The following is a 22,251-nucleotide window of genomic DNA, read 5'->3' as shown; positions in this document are numbered from 1 at the left end:
TTTTTTTTTTTTTTTGTATTTTTTAAATACACATTGGTATTTTTTGTTACCAGATATGCCCTCAAATACTTTGAAATTAATCCAGCGGCACCATTTGAAGTGTTCATCCATCATGAAGACTCCTACAATGTAGCTCCAAAGAAACGTAGGCTGCTGGACTTTAGACAAAAGATTACGGACTATCACATAGTTCAGTGCTGCTACAGTTTGCTGTGTAAACTGCCCAATGAATTTGCTGCTAAGTGGGACTGGACAATGTTCATAACAAACTTTACCTGCCATGAGGAGGATGAGATAAGATGGTGAGATTTAACATTAAATGCCTTACACATTAAAGGAACAATATTTAAACACAATTTTGCATTTAGTTTCGATGATCAGAACTCAATAAAACAATTAACAAACAGATTTTTTAAGCATTTCTAATTTAGCACAGTATAATTTTCGGAAGAATATTAATACATTAACATTACTGATTATTTTAATTGGACATTCAGTATAAAATATTGTTTGTACAATTCACAATATCATAAATAGTTAGAAATGTATAAATGAAATTAAAATAAAAAGTCAAAGGGATAAAAAACTATGTAAAACCTTGGATTAGATATGGTGGTTAAATAGTTAAAGAATATGGAGTAATAATAACATCATAAATTGCTCTGTTAAATAACTTAAGATGATATATTTTTATATGACTATTAAGAGGAAAGAGTACCATGTGATTGTCCATACAAAAAGAGAATGTTTTTCCACTTCTAAATATTTTCCATTCTCCATGATTTTTTAGTATGTTATTAACACAATGAAAAACTAGGTTTATAGGTTCAACTTTTTTTCAAAGTTTGCAAAACCAAGAAGAAAAAAATTTCATTTGTTTCCATAAAAGCGAAACCTATAAACCTAGAATATATTATGCTGAAGCAATTGACATCAAAATCAAAGTGATTTGTTAAGATTTAGTTAGTGGAAACCTTCAAAATATTCTAAATTTTGAATCTAACTGCTACACACTTGTCTTCATTGAGTTTGGCTAAATCTTCTGACTACATTCATATACAAATTTACATGTTTCTACAGGATGGTAAAGGAATGCATGGTCATTCTTATGAACATGACGGAACACCAATCAAAGTTGCTATCTACTAGCCTTAACACAACTGCCCAAGACACCAAACAGGCATGCAACACGCAGAACATAGATTTACCTACCATAGAGGACATTATTCATGCTGACCTGAAGGATTGCAGTGTGGTGAACATTGATGGGATCATGCTTCCATTATTTGATAAGAATAATGTGCTGAGTAGTAACTTGGTGCCTGTCAAATCCACAGTGAATAATTTGAGAAGTTTAGCTTTAGCTGTTGCATCAGGTACTTATTTGCTTATTTCTAAAATAAAACTTATGCAATGTAGGCCAGGTACAACTTTTTGAATTTGAAAACAAAGATTTGAAATAATCAAAATTTTGCTGCCACAGTATTATCCCTCAGTGAATGGTACTGTTTATTAAAACAACAATATTGCTTTTATTAATTTAATTAATGTTAATATTGTGATGAAATTTTCTTTGTGGTTAAACCTTTCGTTTTTGCACAGGCAAAGCTGTTTCTCTACTGGGCCCAGTGGGATCAGGCAAGACATGCTTAGTGGAACATCTAGCAGCCATAACTGGTCGTAAAGGGGTTGCTTTCAAGAAAGTACAACTAGGAGATCAGACAGACTCAAGGATGTTGCTGGGTTCACACCATTGCACTGATGTACCAGGAGAATTTGTTTGGAGGCCAGGTGTATTGACTGAGGTGTATAGTTTTTATATTGCTTGATTTACGGAAAAAATTAAGTGTACCTATTTAGCTTTATGAACATTGTCACTCAGTGTCGAATTAAAGTCGAAATGTGTGTCGAAATGTCATTTACGTTCTTAAATAGACGGGCTGTGTGGACCCACCTATTTTTGCAAGTGTCATTAGTAAAGATGTAGTGTAGGGACGCCCGGCCGGAAACAGGCGGGCTGTCAATCACATACTGCGTTCATTCAGCCCAATTCCCTGGAGTTGGAGCTGCAGGTTACTGTCCCGGTAGCATTCCAATAATATTCACCTCAAATCTTTTTGTTTTCCTGCAGAACAGAAGGACATCTTTGAGGTCGACATCCTTTAGTTCGTTTTTCTTTTAGTAGGTCTCTACCGAGTGTATTATATCGCATTGCCGCGTACATAATACATTATGCTAATAAGTTAAGGCTAGTTTCCTCCTTACCACAGTGTGGACAGGAGGCGTCTCTGTTTATTTCCATTACCTTGAGATGTTTGTAGAGAGTGTTATGACCAGTGATAAAATACCCGTCAGTAGTCACAGACTGCTCTTACCTAGTTTCAAAAGATACCTGGTTCTCCTGTGATATATACCCTTGATCATCATCTTCGACTGTCTGCAGCTAGTCTCTTCTTCCCATTCTCTCTGTGCTTCCATCTCTTTTACCTTCTCTATTACTCCCTTCGTGACATCCGCTGACATAGGCAGGGCCGGTTCCGGACCCATATATATACACGGCTGCTGGTGGTGCCGCGCGGGCGCACGGACCTGCTCGGTAAGGCTCACCCTCAATTTAATTGCCGAAAATATTGACTTGTTTTCGTCTTCGATAAATGAGTTCACAAAGTCGGCATTGTACATTATACTCGTATGTTATGTAACGATATAAATAATTAAGGAATAAACAAGATCGTTAGAAAAAAAAAACCGTCTCCGCCCCTATCCTCGCCACCTCCCATTCCATCAGTGTCAGTAGTAACGAGCTTAAAGAGGGTGCGGAGTGTTAGGGTCGGCAACACGCATGTAATTCTTCTGGATTTGCAGGCATTCATAGGCTACGGAGACTGCTTACCATCAGGCGGGCCGTATGCTTGTTTACCACCAACGTAATATAAAAAAATAACACATTTTTAGTAAGCGCCGCGATAATTTGACCTTTACCTGTGATTGTAATTCTTTATGCCTACAGTCAAAGTATTTTCAACTTACTATTTTTACTATTTTCCTCCGATGGATAGTTGACGGTGTGGACAATGGTACTTGATGACTATCCAGTTGAGGTATAAAATCGAAAGGACTAAATACCTACCAGCAGTCTGCAACTAGTCAAGGTTGAAAAGCGTTATTGCACAAACACTATATATTTACTTCATTACCCAGTTTACAATACTTTAGTTGACTGTAGCTCACAGTGGGTTTCCATAATATGTAAATAATCATATTATATAAATTTTAGGCAGTGCAAAATGGCCACTGGTTGCTGTTGGAAGACATCGACAGTGCCGCACTAGACGTGGCGTCAACGTTGAGCTCCCTGCTAGAGAGAAATGCACTCTGTGTCCCAGGCTATAGGGACTCTTTACCAGTCACACCAGGATTTCACCTTTTTGTCACACAAAGGTATGTTTTATAACAAAAAACTTAGGTTAGGTTGTTCATGTATTATGAATTTATGATAAAAACATAAATTACAAATTTTGTTTGTAGGACTGTCAACACAAATTATGGATTCCAAAAGAAAATATCGAATTCCAGTACACTACTCCAAAAGCACTTAACTCAAATAAACGTCGAACCACTCTCAAGGTCAGAGCTGGCTGAAATAGTAAACAAACTCTACCCAAGTTTGTCAACAATCTGCTCAAGAATGATAGAAGTGTTCATGATGTTCTCAGTGGGAAGCCATGACACGTCTTTACAAACAACGGAAACTGTAGATTCTGAGAAAGATACAAGTATTACGGTCATGAGAGGCGCAAGACTTATTTCCACCAGGGACTTAATAAAGTGGTGCTCCAGATCCGTTGTGGGTTTTGAAGTTTCAAGCCCAGAGTCGGCCCTCAAGGTACTTCAGGATGCCATAGACATTTTCACTTGCTCAATCGCGTCGCCCGATCATAGACTAGAACTAGCCAAAAAGGTCGGCACCTGTTTAGGCATAATCGAGACTAAGTCTGAATTTTATTGCAAACATCACAAACCAAATGTGTCCTTACATCCTAATGCCATGGAAGCCGGAAGAGCGAAAGTCGCTAGAAAGGAAAAGACTTTAGAATCAGTTGATTTTGATAATAAACAAGTAGTCTTTTCCTTCACTCGTCAATCAGCTTGCTTGCTAGAGAGAATCGCGTGTTGCGTGACATCGAATGAGCCAGTATTATTAGTTGGAGAAACAGGAACTGGAAAAACCTCGTCTGTCCAATACTTAGCCAGGCAGACGGGCCACAAACTCGTAGTAATCAACATGAACCAGCAATCTGATTCTGCTGACTTACTCGGCGGCTACAAACCGGTGGATTTAAAATATGTGATACAACCAATCAGAAACGAGTTTGAGGAATTATTCCGAAGCTACTACAATGTCGAGAAGAATAAAAAGTTCCTATCCCATATAGACACGTGTTACAAGAGCGAAAGCTGGACCGCGTTACTGGCTTTAATGAAACAGAGTTACAAGTCTGCTGTAAATAGACTTAAGAATGAGAAGAGTGAGAAAAAGATGAAAAAGTGGCTAGCGTTTGGAGATAAACTTGTGAAGTTAGACCAGCAAGTTAAAGCAGCTTCCAAATTAACTTTCGCTTTTATCGAAGGTTCGCTAGTCAAAGCCATGCAGGAAGGTCATTGGGTTCTGCTAGATGAAATAAATTTGGCCTCAGCTGAGATATTAGAGTGCCTAGCCGGGCTTTTAGAGGCCAAAAACGAGACCATTGACTTGATAGAAAAGGGTGATAAGGTCCCCATAAAAAGACATCCAGATTTCACGCTATTTGCATGCATGAATCCCGCAACAGATGTGGGCAAGAAGGATCTGCCTGTTGGATTAAGGAATCGATTTACAGAATTCTTTATAGATGAGTTGACTGAGAGGAATGATTTGATGCTGCTTATAGGGGATTACTTGTATCACATGAATCTTAGCGGGTCAATGCTGGAAGGGATATTCAACTTCTACTCTACCGTCAGAAAAGAAGCGAAGTTAAACCTTGTGGATGGTGGAGGTGAGAATATACATTTAAGAAATCTTTGTATTTCCTAACTATGTTTTCTCTGTATTATTATTTCATTAGTTGCTTATTCCTTTCTTGTATGGAGTGTGGAATTAAAAGGAGTGAAATCTCTTATGGTAGAACTGTTGCAAAAGTGTCCAGCTGTCAGCTATAAATAATAGTTCAAAATCTCTCCAGATTAGCGCTAGAGTAGCTAAGAACCTAGGCGTTATTGACGGAGTGAAGTGCCCTGTCTATGATTTGATTTCTTTTTTCAAGTATTCTAGGTATTCTAGCGCCACCTATTTAAGGTTTTTGGATGACACTTTTTGGTACACGGAGATTTCATTCCTTACCTCCACCTTCCATACTTTCTTGGCTCCATTATTTTTGCTATAGATATATTTTTTATCTATTTAACAGGCAATGCTCCTCACTACTCATTACGAACGCTCTGCAGAGCCCTAACGGCGGCTGCTAGAGCCAAATGCGGGACGGTGACTAGATCTCTATACGAAGCCTTTTGTCTGTCCTTCCTTACACAGTTGGACAGTTCCTCACATCCTAAAGTGGAAGCTATGATTGCCAAGTAAGTACATCACTCTAGGGTATATGTTACTTACTTTTTATCATTATTAATATTGTAGAGTACCGATATGTATGCTTATAAAGTGTAGTAAAAAACATTCTTTTTTAACAGGGCAGTGATTGGAAAGAAAAATATCAGTTCAGTTCTAAATCAACTTATACCAGAACCACAAATCCCAGGGAAAAACTATTTACTTTTTGAAGGTCATTGGATTGCGCAGGGAAAACTAGAAATAGCAATTCCTGATGGCTACATCTTAACTCCCACAGTCAGAAAAAATCTCCGCGACATAGCGAGAATCGTGTCCTTAGGTAAATTACCGGTTCTACTACAGGGTGATACATCTGTAGGAAAAACTTCTCTTATAACATATATTGCTAAAGCCTCGGGAAATTTTTGCGTAAGGATAAACAACCACGAACATACAGACCTACAGGAATACATAGGGTCTTATGCAACTGATGCCAGCGGGAAGCTAGTATTCAAAGAAGGTGTACTAGTGGAGGCAATGAGGAAAGGACATTGGATTATTCTTGACGAACTCAATCTAGCTCCAAGTGACGTGCTGGAAGCTCTGAACCGTGTCCTAGACGACAACCGAGAGCTGTTCATACCAGAAACACAGCAGGTTGTCAAAGCTGACCCCAACTTTATGTTGTTTGCGACGCAAAATCCTCCTGGATTATACGGAGGACGAAAGATGTTGTCAAGGGCGTTTAGAAACAGATTCGTAGAGTTGCACTTTGATGAAATACCGAGGAAAGAATTGGAAACAATCTTGCATCAAAGATGCCATATTCCTCCGACGTATAGTAAAAAGATGATTGCTGTGATGGCAGAACTGCAAATAAGACGCCGAGGATCAGCAGCAGTTCAAGGCAAAGACGGTTTCATTACTCTGAGAGATCTATTCAGATGGGGACAGAGGTACAAGCTCGCTTCCAAGGAGATTCTAACGGAAGACAAATTTTACGATTGGGATCAACATATAGCAGACGAAGGGTACCTTGTTTTGGCTGGTAAAGTGAGACAGACAGATGAAAGGGGAATCATTGAAGAAGTTATAGAAAAACATATAAAGAGGAAGGTCTGTCCAGATAATCTTTTCACCCTTCACCAAATTACATCCCCTGTAACTAAAGGTATTTTAGAAATCATTCTAAATAATCAACTGCAGGAGTTCTCCCACGTAGTTTGGACATACAATATGAGAAGACTAGCCGTTTTGATCGCAAAGGCATTCACTTTCGACGAGCCCGTGTTATTGGTTGGAGAGACTGGCTGTGGTAAAACCACAATATGCCAAGTCCTAGCGACATTGAGAAAAACTCAGCTTTTGACAGTCAATTGTCACATGCATACAGAGAGTTCAGACTTCTTAGGAGGTCTGCGTCCAGTACGGCAATATAAGAACGACGGCAGATTGTTCGAATGGGTTGACGGCCCATTAATAAACGCAATGGAAAATGGCCAAATGTTTCTAGCCGATGAAATTTCCTTAGCAGACGACAGTGTATTAGAAAGAATGAACTCCCTGCTTGAACCTGAAAGACAGCTAGTCTTGGCTGAAAGAGGAATGGAGGATAACTCAGAAATAGTAGTCATCACAGCCCAAAAGAATTTCCATTTCGTCGGAACTATGAACCCTGGAGGAGATTTTGGTAAGAAAGAGCTTTCACCTGCTCTTCGCAACCGATTCACTGAAATATGGTGCGACAGCGTGTCTTCTAGAGAAGACTTACTAAGTGTCCTGGAAAAAAGTGTTAACAAAGGTATTTCACTGGGCAATCAAGAAGACGGTAGTACAGGGATTGGTACCTCTATACTGGATTTTACAGATTGGTTGAAAAACTCAGAGGTTACCAATAAATTCCCGTTCAGTTTGCGTGATCTGCTGGCTTGGGTTCAGTTTATCAATGTTACAGTTGCTAAGGGCCTACTGGACACCCCTGAAGCGTACGTTCACGGCGCGTGTATGACATTCTTGGATTGTTTCGGCACTGCTCTGACCGGGCACATTGAATCAGAAACTTTATACGTACTTCGCAAGACGGCTATAGATTTCTTGCTGAACCAAATACAGGCGGTTGGAAATGAATATATTGAGGGCCTAAGAGAAATGCTAAGTAATAAGCAGTCAAAATTCACTACAGAATCTGATGATAAGAAATTTGGTATACGGCCGTTCTATATCGAATTGGGAGAGAATTTCAGCATAGCCGATGAAGATCAAAAGTTCACATTTACGGCCCCGACTACGGGATCGAATACGCTAAGATTATTGAGAGGCATGCAACTTAATAAAGCCATTCTTTTGGAAGGTAACCCGGGGGTAGGAAAAACTAGCTTAGTAACAGCCCTTGCTAAATCTTCAGGACATAAGGTCGTTCGCATCAATCTTAGTGATCAAACTGTAAGTATCATCATACCTTGGAGATTCTAATAGTGTTTTTATAATGAGATTCTAATGTAGTTTTCTTTTGCAGGATATAACAGACTTATTTGGTACCGACCTCCCGACAGAAGATGGCTCATTTACATTCAAAGAAGGAGCGTTCCTGAGCGCTTTGCAAAACGGTGACTGGATTCTACTAGATGAACTGAATTTAGCTCCTCAACCAGTATTAGAGGGTTTAAATGCTTGTCTTGATCACCGAGGTGAGGTGTTTATTCCAGAATTAGGAAAAACATTTAAAGTGAAAGCAGAAACTAAATTATTCGCTTGCCAAAACCCTCTAAAGCAAGGTGGCGCACGCCGTGGCTTGCCTGTATCCTTCCTAAACAGATTCACCCAAGTATACATCGACACTTTGACGAAGGAAGATCTTATTTACATCGTTGAGTCCCAATACCCAAGCTTACCCAAAGACATCTTGCAGAGGATTGTTCAGTTTAATTGCAAAATTGCTCACGAGATCACTGTGCTTCAATCATGGGCACATAGAGGCGGCCCTTGGGAAATGAACTTAAGAGACATTCAGAGGTGGTGTGAAGCTCTTATCGGAGAACAAAATAACGGCAACGATCAGCTACCAGGAAAATTTGTTGACATGCTCTATGTAAACCGCATGAGAACCACTGAAGACAAAGAGAAGATGATACAAAGTTATAATGAATTCTTCTCTCCCGAGTACCCAAGGAGCGATAGCAGTCCTCAGTTTGACGCCACTGACAAGAAAATTACTATCGGAGATGTCGCAATAGATCGAAATAATGAGAAGGGTTTTAAAAACAGGCGCTCGCTTGAAACCAATCTGCAAGTTCTTAGAAATCAGTTGCCAACACTCAAAGCTCTAACTCAAAGTGTCAAAATGAACTGGTTGTCAATATTAGTGGGACCCACGGCTACTGGCAAAAGCAGTATCGTTCAGATACTAGCTGATTTAACGGGCAATGACCTCCAAGTATTACCAGTGACGTCGGCCATGGATGTATCAGATTTACTCGGTGGATTTGAACAAGTAGATTACAATAGAAATCTTGAAACTTTGTACGATCAAATAGAAACTACTACTATAGAGATCGTGCGCAACATGTGGCTGTCTCAGCCAGATAAGGACTGGAAGTTGAATAAACTCATGAGCCAACTGAATCAATACAAGGTGCTACAATCCGGTGCAAACGATAGCTACGAAGCAGATACGGAAAAATTTAACGAAAAAATACAATTCCTGTTAAATCACTGTAAAAAACTTCTCGAATGCAATAAAAAATATGATGCCACGCGAAATACGATTGAAGAAATTGTAACTAAATTGAACAACATAAAAACCAAAGTCTCCAAGCTCACATCAGTAAATGCCGGCGGCAAATTTGAATGGATAGATTCCCTTCTTGTTCGGGCTTTGATTAACGGTTCATGGCTGCTTCTAGATAATGTAAATTTGACCTCGGCGGCTGTTTTAGACCGACTCAATGGATTGTTAGAGCCGAATGGAGTTTTAAGCATACCTGAAAGAGGGGAGATGAGCGAAATTGTACCTCATCCCAACTTTAGGGTATTTTTCACAATGGACCCCAAATATGGAGAGATCTCAAGGGCAATGAGAAATAGAGGAGTCGAAATTTTCTTGTTAAGGTCTGAAGACTATGATGCGAGCTTAACGCAGACGGTGTCTTACATGGATTTGACTGCACTGTTATCGTCATGTGAGTTGCCAAATCACTACCATGAAATAGTTATTAGCTGCCATGAGCTCATGACCTCATTCGTACAAGGTATGTACATGTTATTTTCATGTAATTATTTGGGGTTGGCTTTGAAGATCACATTTTCTATTACTTTAGTAAATAATCTTAGCAGTATTTTTTGCTAATTTGTGTTTTTCTTTAGGTACAAATTAGAAATAAAATTTTATATTTCTCAGGATTGGAACGCCCGACGATCTCTCACTTGCTCCAAGCTGCTTATCTTACATGGCAACAAATAGTTAGAGGCGTTTCCCACGAGATAGCATTGCTTAACAGCTTTGCCGATGTTTACATCAAATCGAGATGCGGCGGCGATTTTACTTCCAATGTCAATACGTCACTGGCTGAAATGAAAAACATTATGCTCAAGGCTTTAGAAGAAAGAATAAGTAAAGAAGAATACAAAGCGTTTGATACAAAAGACAGCAGCCATACGCTAACTGTTAAAGGCTTATGCTCGAATTCTACAAACGAAATCGCTAAACAAATTGCGTATCCTGCTATCCAACAATCAACTTATAAAGGAGCGGACCTGGCATTGCTAGCAAGCATTTTCACTTCATATCAAAAATGCACAGAGGGAAGCATTCAAATTTTACATGCGTTAATACAAGAAAGCTTAAAAAACAAGTACAATGGGAACGAAGATTTAACTGGCCAATTTAATGAAGCGGCCTTCGCTGCTGGAAAGGCTTTAAAGAATCATTCTGAATCAACCAGAAGGTTTTACCCAGAATCCCAACAGCTTGACGAAGACGAAATCACAGAAACGAATATGAAGTCAATAACCCTTTACAATGAACTGTGGAAGACTTTAAATAAAAGGAACTTACATGAAAACAATTTTTCGGCTCTGGATTATTCAAACGCGGTAGAAACCGGAGCATTGACTGATGATTTTGTTGAATATCCCATTCTAAAGCACTGCAAAAAATACACGGACATAATTGAGGAGTATTTGAGAAAATTAATCAAGGAAGCACAAGATTCCCTAGACGATGAAACGGCATGTAAAATAATCCATATTTTAAATTGGAGAAACCGATTTTTAAAAGCGTGTTCGCTGCCAATATTTGTGATGAAGAAAAACAAAAGAACACCGTTGTTAAAAGAGGAAATAGTGCCCTTGCTTTACATGCACAGTAAATGGGTTAAGAAACATTTGATGGGACAACTTTTCGGTATGTTGCCGCCAAACCATAGTCTTCGAGAAAGGTTTGAAAGAGAAACTAAAACCATGCTGTATAACGACCAAGACAACACTGACATTGCGAAGCTGAGCAAGAAATTGCGAAAGGTCAAAGGTCAACCTAAGCTATATGAAAATGAGGATGAGTTTGATTTGGCTGTAGCTAGGTCGGATATTTATAAACAAGTCACCTTAGATATGAGTCAACCTATTGAAGCACAGGCTTCGAAGCTGTCTCTAGATGCGAGTACTTCAACGGACATAAGTTTCTCATTAGACATTCCTGATAGCACCACTTTGACAACAATTCAGGAAAATGTCACAAAAATGCTAGAAGCGTCCAAAAATGCTACAGTGAGCTTAGAAGTTCAACTATTGCCTATTAACGTATACGTAATTCAAAGAGTATTAAGCACATTAAAGATACATTTCATAGATTTGATCTACAAGCTGTCTCAAGGAGAGAACATAAAAGCAGATAAAATACAAGATTTTGTAGGCATTTTGACAAATTTGACGAATTTGGCAAAAGTTACCAAAGGATTTCCTCCAGCACTCTTAAATCCTCTGCAGATCGTAGAAAAATTGTGCAGTGGAAATCAGGACATGTCAAGCCTCAGGTACCATTTTATTGTTTTATATATTCAGTGTTAATTTCCCGGATTTTTTTAATACTGAGGTTTTGATACTCTAAGCAATCTGGCTCTTATCTTAATTTAAACTCTTAAGTATTTTTGTTTTTAGATTGTCATCACTCCCTGCTAAATTCTGGGATGAATTTTACAAATCTCTGGTCAATTCGCCGGCACTATACCCACTGCTGTTCCTCAAAGTGAAAAATGCGTATCCCGCAGATGAGTTGGAACTCATCCCAACCAATACAAAGAGGGTGTCCACGAATTTACCACTGCTGCCCTTTTATGTGCAGAAGCTGACAACGGTTGAAAATTCAGGTAACTAGTAAAAACCATGTACCATCGTTTATTTACACCACGTTATTAACGGGCAATCAGTAAACCTTAATGTAAAGACTAGCAATGGTCAGTTAAGAGTGTTGTGGTTAGTTAGTATATTTATGTTTTCATATTGTGAAATGTCAATTTGAGATTGAAGTGCCTTAAGACAATATACACGCTATCGATGCGCGCAGCGACATCTTATAAATCGTTGCACGCGCCAATATGTCTTTAGTATGTTGAGCCGGGTGTGTTTTATTAGCAAACTGCCGTAGATCCAGACTACATTGTTAAATCAGTCGCTCTGCTCATCTGGCTATATGAATTTCATTTTGCAGGTTCTCGTCATTTACTCGCGTATGAAACAGTGGCGCTACAAGATAGAGAAGAATATTCAAAACTGCTGGGCACGTTACTGAATGTCGTATGGAAAAACATTGCCATGTTGGGAAATACTACTTCCATGAAAATGTAAGTACCTACCTATAATTTGGCATGCCTTAGAAAAGTTTATATTACAAAATAAATAAAAACATAGCTAGAAGTTCTTATTCCAATACAAAGCGCCTCAATTTTTATTGTTACTGAGTGTACTTTGTTCATTTGTGTTTTTTTTTTTAGAAAAAGCGATGCTTTATTCGAAATGAGGAAATATGAGCAGCTGATGTTCTTTTTACAATCGATTATATTCTCTAAACAATCGGACAAAACATACGCCACGCTGCAAGATTACTTTAAAGACCACCCCACGCTAACGGAGATGATTGGAGAAACAAACAGGGTGTTCATTACACTACAGCAAAGTGTCAACCAAAAACTAAAAACTTCAATTGAAAAAATTAAGATAAAAGTTCTAACGGCTGAGCTATCACTATTAACAGGTCTTATAATGGTCAAAATAATGACTGAAGTCAATCCAGTAGACCAAGTGGAAAAGTACAAATTAAAAGTGAAATACATTGAAGAAGATATAGAAGTATTTGAAGCATTGCTAAGTGCTTACTACATGCATGGGCTCGTATCTGGAAGTGTCTCGGAGCACAAACTTATTGAAAAAGCTTCCGATGTGTCAGTTACGAGTTTTGATAAAGACAGTGAAAAGAGGAAGGGCTTGGAAAAAGTACACCCCCACTGCTCTATTCTACTTGAGTTAAGAGAGAACATAGGCGCAAAAATACATAAATACGCAGAAGGAAATACCTTTAGGCCGAAGGAGCCGTCCTATAATGTGTTTGCTAAGGTAAGTTGATGATTCTAAATTTATGTTACGTTGTTTTAGTTCTTAGGTAGTCCTACACCATCGAATCGATTTCCAATTGACGTCGAACGTCGATTTACCCTCAATCGATGATCGATTAATTAGTAATTCATGAATACGAAAAAGATAAACTTAAAACTGGTAAACTTGATAATGAAAAACTTGTAGGTAAACATACCTTTTAGTTAAGTCCGTTTATGTTATGTATGTTTTAGTGAGAGCGTTTAAAGAAGTAAGTGTACATCTCTATATGTACCTAAAAATTGTATCCTATTATCCTGTCGCATACTTCTGTTGTTTCTCCAATAAAAAAAAGGAAAAAAAAAGATGCTATACTAATGTCTTTATTTATTCATAGGATTGCCGACACTTCGCAAAATCAGTGCTTGCCCCCAAATCGATAGCAGATCTGTCAACAAACTTACGAAGAACTTGTAACGAACTATTAAATAGCTTACAAACCAACACACCCAACAAAACGTCGATGCAACAAGCTCAAACCGTCTTAAAAGAGACCGCTTCGTGGCTGTATTCAGTAAACGCGTTTTACAAGAAAATCGAATCGTCATATTCCGACGCCTTTCCAGACTTGGCGAAACCATTGCAAAGTTCAGTATCAGAAGTCATCTACAGCGTAACATCGTTGAATGATTTAATAAGAGAATTGGTGACTAAAATCGAGCAGGGGCCGATTCTAAATGAAGTGATCAATGACTTGATAGTGTATCCAAATGATATTCCGAGTAAAGATGAAAAGGCGAAGTTTTTGAACCGATTCGTGACCTCCAGTGTTATGCAGCTGTTGAATAGAAATATCTTGGCAGCTGATGGTGACACGTTTGATGTTGAGACTGAATGTATGGAGTAAGTAATTTCTTCAAATAATTATATTTAAATTCTGCGAGTAACATAATGTGTAAGGTATAATATCTGAGTAACATGAAGAAGAAATGCGAAAATTTATAGATTGCCTCTTTTTAGTTTGTGAACTGACACTTCAGGTCTTTTATCAGTTTATCACCAATCTGTTCCTAAGTTTTGGATGTTTTCTATATTTAATTTAAAAAGCTTTATCGACAACTACTGACTAGGTCGATTTAAATTAGATTGCCCCATAATAATTTATATGTTCATGATGCTCTAAAGTTCTTTAACCATTTTATTTTACAGAATTTTAAAAATGAATCTGTCAGAGATCAAAATGTACTGCACGGCCGCCGAGCGTGCGGACCGTATGGCGGTCAACAGTGTAATGACGACTCTGAATAGCATCGTCAAGACGTGGGAGAAGCAGCAAAGAGATATCGAGAAGAAGAAGCAGGATGACGAAGCGTTATACGTGACCAAGTAAGTGTTGATGTTAAGCAATTTTGATCTTTACGACGGTAATATGGTAATCGGCAATGATAGCAAGCGCTCATTGCATTTGCGGTTCGCTGTGAGAGGAAAGTAAGCTTGGGTCATAAATTGTCTTAATTTTAATTCGTGATAGCTCAACTGGGGAAACACCTCTCTTTTTATTTCTAAAACTAGTCTATATGTATGCGCATTACGCATGGTATGCGCTTACCATTATGTGCCGGCCGTACGATTGTTTGCCATCTTATCAAAATTCTGAAATATATTCAAGAGCTCTTTCACAAGTCAATACAAGCCATCATAGTGCCATAAAAAATACATATCATTATTTATAAATGCAATCAGGCTATCAGGCTAAAGAAAAGTTACTTGGCTTTCTCAAAACTGTGTCCTTTATTATTAGGTAATATTTTTAAATTGGGAAAAAAACATTTCATTTTTACAGATCAAAATGCGACGACGTAGACGAAGAGACAGAAGCGTATCAAGAAATATTAGAAATGTTTCCTTCCTACTCTGACCATGACTTTGCCGAATTTAAAGCACCAACTTTAGAACAAAAGAAACTCAAACCGCCAACAGACAAAAAACCGAAATACCTTATAAGCTCCGAGGACGTTTCCCTAATTTACAAATGGCATTCCAACTTCGTGCGAAATTTGACTTCGGCGGAATGGTTACCCCCTCCAAAGAAGATGGTAGGGAATAATGTTATCAGTCCGTTGGTGCAAAGGTATCCGATATTTAGCCGGGTAATGTCAAATGCCTGGGAGGCGTTGGATGCTGAATTTGAAGGTGCAATGACACCGGGCTTGATGGTGCTTATTTCTCAGATTAAGGAGAAAATTGATGGAATTGGTATGTATGACTAGCATAGACTTTTATAACTTTTTTTAAATAAAAATAAATATATAGTTATGAAAAAAAATTGCCTACCCCCAAAGTACACGTCATGTATGCGCTAAATACTAATCTACTGTGATTAGTCCATACCAGAACTACAGATATGCGGCATTGGTCCATAACTCCATACCTATCTTACCTATCTACAGTCGAGTTCATAAATATATGAGCAATTACAAGGCTTCAAAAATAGATGCGCATAGAAAGGGACATTGTCATCTGAACAGATTAACCAATCAAATATATGTACACATATCACCTGTCATATTAATCTGATCCAGTATCACAATAATATGTAAGCAACTGAAAACTGATAGTTAGAGATTATAAGTCTCTGTTTATTAGGGTTCCGTAGCCAAATGGCAAAAAACAGCAGCAGCAGGTGGTTGCAGGCGTCCATAGGCTGCGGTGACTGCTTACCATCAGGCGGGCCGTATGCTTGTTTGCCACCGTCGTGGTATAAAAAAAAAAAACGGAACCCTTATAGATTCGTCATGTCCGTCTGTCTGTCCGATTACGTCACAGCCACTTTTTTTATTATATTGTATTTTGACATGAGGAGTTTGAAATGCTCGGAAATTCTGTACATTTTGATATAGGAGTAAATTTTATTCATTCAATATTCAAAGCAACGCATATTAATCACAATTTGTATATGTTATTATACATAATATATTATTATACTCTTTGTGCATGATTGACAGCTGAAAAATAACATCAAGAACAGCTTATGATTTTAAAAATTTGCAAGTAGCCAGTCATTAAAGTTCATAACATCCTCTTTTAAGTCGATTATAAATCGAAAGCAGCAAAAATGGGTAAGAAGCCGCAAGCAAACACTTATGACACTTCTATGACTTGACACTTAAAATAAAAGAGACAAATGTATGATTTGACAGTACAGTACTTAGGTTTGTTTAGATATTTACGAACTTACGTGTTCACATAAAATTAAAAACGTTAGAACAGAACGTTAAAAAATCTTTAGAGTATGTACTTGTGTACTTCCACTTGGTTAAATAATTTTGAAAAATATTAGTACAAACATTTATCAGTTTTCACTTGCTTACATATTATTGTGTTACTTGCTCAGATTAATATGACAGGTGATATGTGTACATATTTTTGATTGGTTAATCTGTTCAGATACATATGTACTTTTCTATGCTCATTTATTTTTGAAGGCTCGGATTTGCTCATATATTTATGAACTCGACTGTACCAACCCATGTAAATGTCTTTACCCATGTAAAGTAGGTACTTTGAAGTAAAAAATCGGGTTCTTATTTTTCGGAATACTTGTTTAACTTGTTTGTGTTTAACTTGTTTTACAGAGTCGAACAACCATAAAATTGACTTTTACCATTCCCCATGGGTTTCTGAAACTAGACAATGCCTGCCACTGCTACGGCGAGTCAAAGAGAGCACGAATGCGTTGCTTGACCAGTGGCCGGACTTCCCTACACTAAAAGACGTAAGTAACGTTGTTAACTTATCTTAAACCTTATTCCAACGAGATAAGGTCTTCCAGTAATCAGTTAAATGTATTTGTGTAACACCAACACACCAATGTGCAACAGTACGATAGTAAAAAACTGCTTGTTGCTGCGATTTCATTGCGTATTTATCCGTCTACTGGGGGCCTAGCCAATCGTTTACAGAAAACGAAACGAACCGCTATATTCTCTCTATCACTCTTCCAAGTTAGTGCGATAGAGACGGATAGCGTGTCGTTCCTCTGCGAACGATTGTCACCTTGGCTAAGCCACCTGGCGTTAAAGATAAGAAGATGTGAAACAGTAAATACGCCTATGTATTATCCCAAAAATTATACCTTTGGCGCAGATAACGCCTAAAGTCGTCGTGAGGAATAATGCCCACAGTACCTTATAAACATTAGTTATGGCCTACGTCTGGAAAGTAACCTTCATCCTTTTAAATAAGGTTTATATTGGCTCATTCACGCCCATCATCTTATAGCGCGACATAGCAAATAACGGTCAATAACATAAAATACAATATTTATTTAATTCCAGATAATCGTAATAGTGAATCGAATACTAAATTTTCCGGTCACCAGTCCCGTGTCCCGTTTTCTAACCGGTTTGGAGTTGCTCCGCGACAAAATTGAAGAGTGGAACAAGAACGCACATAAAGGGAACAATATGATTGATATATCTTTGGAAGTTGGGCAGCAGATCATCAACTGGAGAAAGCTGGAGATGGGGCATTGGAAGGAGTGCCTTAACAACTTGTATCACAGGTATGATATGAGTACAAAAAAATGTTATTTGAAGGGTTTTAAGGTTGCTGTACGTTCAAGCAAATGGGACACTTTTTAAATAGACGAAAATGTGATTATTTGGCATTGTTTATCATTCATACGTGTTACACCAGCCACTGAAAGTGGGGTGGGTACACGTTGTATATACTGGACAACTTTTACTATGGGACCAACACCGAAATCGCAAAAAAATAGACTCTCCCATACATTTTGGCTGGCTGATGTTGACATATTGTATGGGAGAGTCTATTTTGTTATCGCTTTTTCGGGGTTAGTCTCATAGTAAAAGTTGCTCAGTATGACCTATACAACTTGTACCCACCCCACTCTCAGTACTTGGTATAACACGTTGTATATATATAGTTATATATATCATTCTAACTAAAAGTTTAATTTATATTTCAATTAGACTTTCGATTGATTAGGATAAGCTTGCCTAGATTTTTTTGTAATGTAAGATTATAACCTAATTCTCGTAACCTAAACAGTTTTCGATTATACGTTGTATAAATTTTTTATTTAAAATTTCTATTAGGTGACACCACCCGGTGCGTGTACGTAGACGGCACATCGCTTGCGTGACGTGTGTGTGCGCGACTCCAACATTTTAGGGCACGCGCGCGTCAACGCACTCGCATCCGGTGTGCTATCTGGCCTTAAAGTTGATCGGTTGGATAAATGTTGTAAGATGTTTGTTACATCTATACTCGGAATTGTTTTAGGAAACAATCCGAAGCCCACAAATACTGGTTCTACGTATACTCGGTCATCAACTCGTACCTAGACGACACTGCGGACCCCGTGCCAGCGGAGAGGGTCATCAAAGTCTTGAAGGACTTTATGGAGACGTCCAACTTGGCGGAGTATGAAGTGAGGCTGGATATACTTTATGTGTATCACTGCCATCTTGTGCACTTTGAGCGGAGTCAGAGGCGAGGTGAGCGTTAAGTTAATAATGAGACTTGAATCAGGCGGTCTGGTATCCTGAAGTCGTAAGATTGAATCTAGCCCAGCAGGCCGAGGCAGAAACATTTTAATATAAGTTATTAATATCTCAAAAAAATTGTTAAATATTTACCTGCCTACTGCCGTAGACTGCTGGACAAAGGATAGCCCTAATAATCTGACAATCTAATCTTGAAAGAAGATTTTAATACCTAAGTAATAAAAAACAGACAATTGGGTACCTGTGTGTTCTTGAAAACCAGCGCTCCAGTATATATTATTTTATTATGAGATTGTATAATATCCCTTATATATATAGAACTCGTCTCTCGTCGTCGTCATATACTCAATGATGCAACGAAATAAAATTTGTCAATATCCGGGTGTCTTCCTGTCGTAGTTTTGTACATAATTTCTTATAACATGTAAATAAAATTCTAGATGAACTACTGTCTATATTCTGGAACACATACAACTATTACGCTCAATTCGCCCCTCAAGTGGCCGCGCAAATAAAGGAAAAGCGGACACCAATCGAAAAGAAACTTCGAGACTTCGTGAAGATCTGCTCGTGGGACCGAGACCTTAGTTACTGGAGCGTTAAGGACACGGTGGATAAAGCACACAAGGCTCTGCATAAGCATACTAAAGAGTTTGAGGTAAGTAGAATTCTACCTATTATTTATTACAGTTAAACCTTTTGAACGCCACGCCTATCATACGCGGTGCGTCGTGAACCTTGCCGGAATACACGATGGTTGATATTGGCCTGTAGCCGCGCGCGTCAGTTGATGTCTATGGTAGTTAAAGAGTTAAAGTGCATTCCCTCTTTCTAACGAATACAAACGTCAAAGTTACAGATAAGGACAAACGAATTTTAAATAAACGAGGCTGACATCTTGGTCATTTCTAGTTTGTGATTGGTAAATTGTACGTATACATTTTATCAAAGAAAATTTGAAATAGAGGTGTATTGTCCAAGAAAACTTTGTAGCGACGTAAATTTACACTACTACACGGCACTACTTAACGGTTATGGCGCCATGGCTCGAAACGATGCTGCTGTACCTTTGGCCTTTGATCTTTTAGATGGCGCCACTTTTTGATATTTAACAAATTTAACTCATCTCAGTAAAAGAATAAGGGTCAAAGTCAAATGACATTCTAAAAGGTAAATACTCTAAAATTTAATTATGTGTCGAAAGATGGCAGTAAATTTACGTCGCTGTCGCTACTAAATTTTCTTTGACAATACATATCTATTTCAAAATCTCGTAGTTTTATTTCCTACATTACAAACAGTTAAATTTTGGGCTGCTTAACTCTATTATCAAATTTATACTGTTTGTTATAAGGTCGAAAATCAAATGTGTTTGTTCCACCTGTCGATCTTCACTGTATCAAATTTCCCTATAGCTGTGATAGAATCTATCTAACCAAAGCTGCACTGATTTTGTAGTGACAAAACATGCGGAAGTGCACGTCATTTTCATAGGTATTTCACGTTTATTATTAGGTATTTGCAGAGTTAGATTGGTCCCACTTTAGAGATGTTGAAGTCAGAGAAGACTTAATAATCATCTTATTTCAGAACGTGCTCAAAGAAAGCGTGGTATCATGCCTAGTTGACAAATCAAGCGATTCGGGGGTCGACCACGTCGGTATCTGGGACCGCCCGAAGAGGACCACCGGCGTCAACCCGACTGGCGGTGCTTACATGATCGACACGCAAAACTTTGTGGTCATGGCTAGAAACATTAAGGTAAGGTTATGCTACTTTTCATCACTGCAAATTATTTGACAACTGAAGGAGATGGTGATATACGGCGCCATAAGTTTTGTGGCCGTTAGATTGACAAAACGGCGCTTTAGATGATCTACATTCTTACCTACTGCATATCTACGAGACTGTACAACGCCACCTACATCAGTTGCCAAATTTTCGCATACAATATTTTGCACTAGTTAAAGCTTAAGCTTTATTCAAGTTCTACCTATATGTATTGTAATATTTACCGAATTGCCGAGTAGTTTTATTAAGTTTTACTGCTTTTTTACGTGGTAATCTACCTCTTAGGGACTAAGATATCATTAATAGCAATAACTTCTTCAAAGACTTAATTAGAAATTTTACCTCCTCGGACCTTACACACTTTCATTTACAATGAATTCATCACTTTTAATTAACATTTCAATTAAAAACATTATATGTCATCTCATGTCAATAATCTCAATACCTACTAACACTCATTTTATTTTTCGCAGCTTATTCAGGTAACCTAAAATAAAGTATACGCATCGTAGTTAGATTGTGGTGGTTGGGTTAGATTGGATTAGTGCTTAGACAATCGTCATTTGTTGATTTGTGCATGTCAATTCTCATTAATTTATTCTCTACTGAAACCAAACAAAAGCGGTATTGGCTATTTGCATGACTGTGGCGCAGCCGTGATTGAAAGTTAGTTGGGACCCAGGAAGGTTCACACGCATTTTCTACGCCGTATGTTGGTGCCGCTGTTAGATCCCCATAGCCATAACGTATGTCGCACGTAGCTCGTAGTGTCCTACTACTAAAGAGAATTTGAAGTAGAGGTGGATTGTCAAAGAAAACTTTGTAGCCATAGTAAATTTACTGCCATCTTTCGACACATGATTAAAACTTTTAGAACGCTATTTGACTTTAATCCTTATTCTTTCACTGAAATATCAAAAAGTGGCGCCATGTTTTCTTAACTTATTTTCCATTGAACAAGGCTTAGACACGTTTAGAGTTGTTACACCTTGAGGCATTCATTACTTGACACTATTTCCATTGCATCGTGTTCGCATTTATTATAGACCTCTTCTTATTGAAACAATAAACTTTTTTGTTTTTAGAAATATCTGGATCAATCCGAACAGCCGTGCGCAGTGATCGCCGACGGTAGCCTACTGTCGAAGATACCCAGCTTACTGAACAAGGCTAAGCTGCTATGTAAAGAGACGTTGAATAACGCCAGCTATCCCTCGCTGGTCCAGGCTTTGGACGACTTTGTCACGGTCGTTATCGAAACGAGCTCGCATCTCGGCTCGTTGGAGGTGAGTTATAGAGATTTAGATAAAGATATCTTATTGAGTTAATAAAGATGCTTACATTGTTTTACTTACATAATTACAATGGTACAAAACCAACAGACAAGTAAGTGTCATCTGACCCCCGTACTAGTAAGAACTTTTATTTGTAGTTATGCTGCTGTACTTTATTCGACTGTTTGATGAGCCATCCGGGCATGCAGCCCCATGTGTGGGTAGACGTCCGAATCAACGGGCTAGTATGCCTATAGTTCTTGTCATCCACGATGACGCGCAGATTTGTCAAATCTAACCTTTAATAACATGACATTACGAGTCAAGGCACGCGTCTTCGTGAATGACACGATCTATAAATGGCCAATTAATAAGTATCGCCCTCCTCGTCGTATCCGACGATTGGCGACTCCTCCAACTGTTTTTAATCGAAAAAAAATGTACCGATATACGACAAATTCTAAAAATAACCATAAAGATCAAT

At 38.2% G+C, this 22,251-nt stretch overlaps 1 protein-coding gene across 1 annotated transcript in view; it reads left to right on the top strand.

Moving 5' to 3' along the window:
- Positions 1-22,251, top strand: part of LOC133527587 (midasin) — a 37,925-nt gene that overhangs the window by 1,178 nt on the left and 14,496 nt on the right. The window contains exons 3-23 of the mRNA XM_061864648.1: positions 54-302; positions 1,081-1,376; positions 1,603-1,805; positions 3,278-3,441; positions 3,529-5,039; positions 5,451-5,616; positions 5,728-8,029; positions 8,103-9,834; positions 9,984-11,616; positions 11,741-11,949; positions 12,291-12,423; positions 12,574-13,192; positions 13,569-14,074; positions 14,381-14,557; positions 15,015-15,427; positions 16,807-16,946; positions 17,509-17,735; positions 18,479-18,693; positions 19,143-19,360; positions 20,293-20,463; positions 21,579-21,779. Of these exons, the coding sequence (XP_061720632.1) occupies positions 54-302; positions 1,081-1,376; positions 1,603-1,805; positions 3,278-3,441; positions 3,529-5,039; positions 5,451-5,616; positions 5,728-8,029; positions 8,103-9,834; positions 9,984-11,616; positions 11,741-11,949; positions 12,291-12,423; positions 12,574-13,192; positions 13,569-14,074; positions 14,381-14,557; positions 15,015-15,427; positions 16,807-16,946; positions 17,509-17,735; positions 18,479-18,693; positions 19,143-19,360; positions 20,293-20,463; positions 21,579-21,779 (11,485 nt within the window). The remainder of the gene's footprint in view (positions 1-53; positions 303-1,080; positions 1,377-1,602; positions 1,806-3,277; positions 3,442-3,528; positions 5,040-5,450; positions 5,617-5,727; positions 8,030-8,102; positions 9,835-9,983; positions 11,617-11,740; positions 11,950-12,290; positions 12,424-12,573; positions 13,193-13,568; positions 14,075-14,380; positions 14,558-15,014; positions 15,428-16,806; positions 16,947-17,508; positions 17,736-18,478; positions 18,694-19,142; positions 19,361-20,292; positions 20,464-21,578; positions 21,780-22,251) is intronic.

Source organism: Cydia pomonella, chromosome 18 (assembly GCF_033807575.1).
Source record: "Cydia pomonella isolate Wapato2018A chromosome 18, ilCydPomo1, whole genome shotgun sequence".
Taxonomy (NCBI): Eukaryota; Metazoa; Arthropoda; class Insecta; order Lepidoptera; family Tortricidae; genus Cydia; species Cydia pomonella.
Note: the sequence above shows the minus strand (reverse complement) of the source record. Positions and strands in the feature narration are given on the sequence as shown.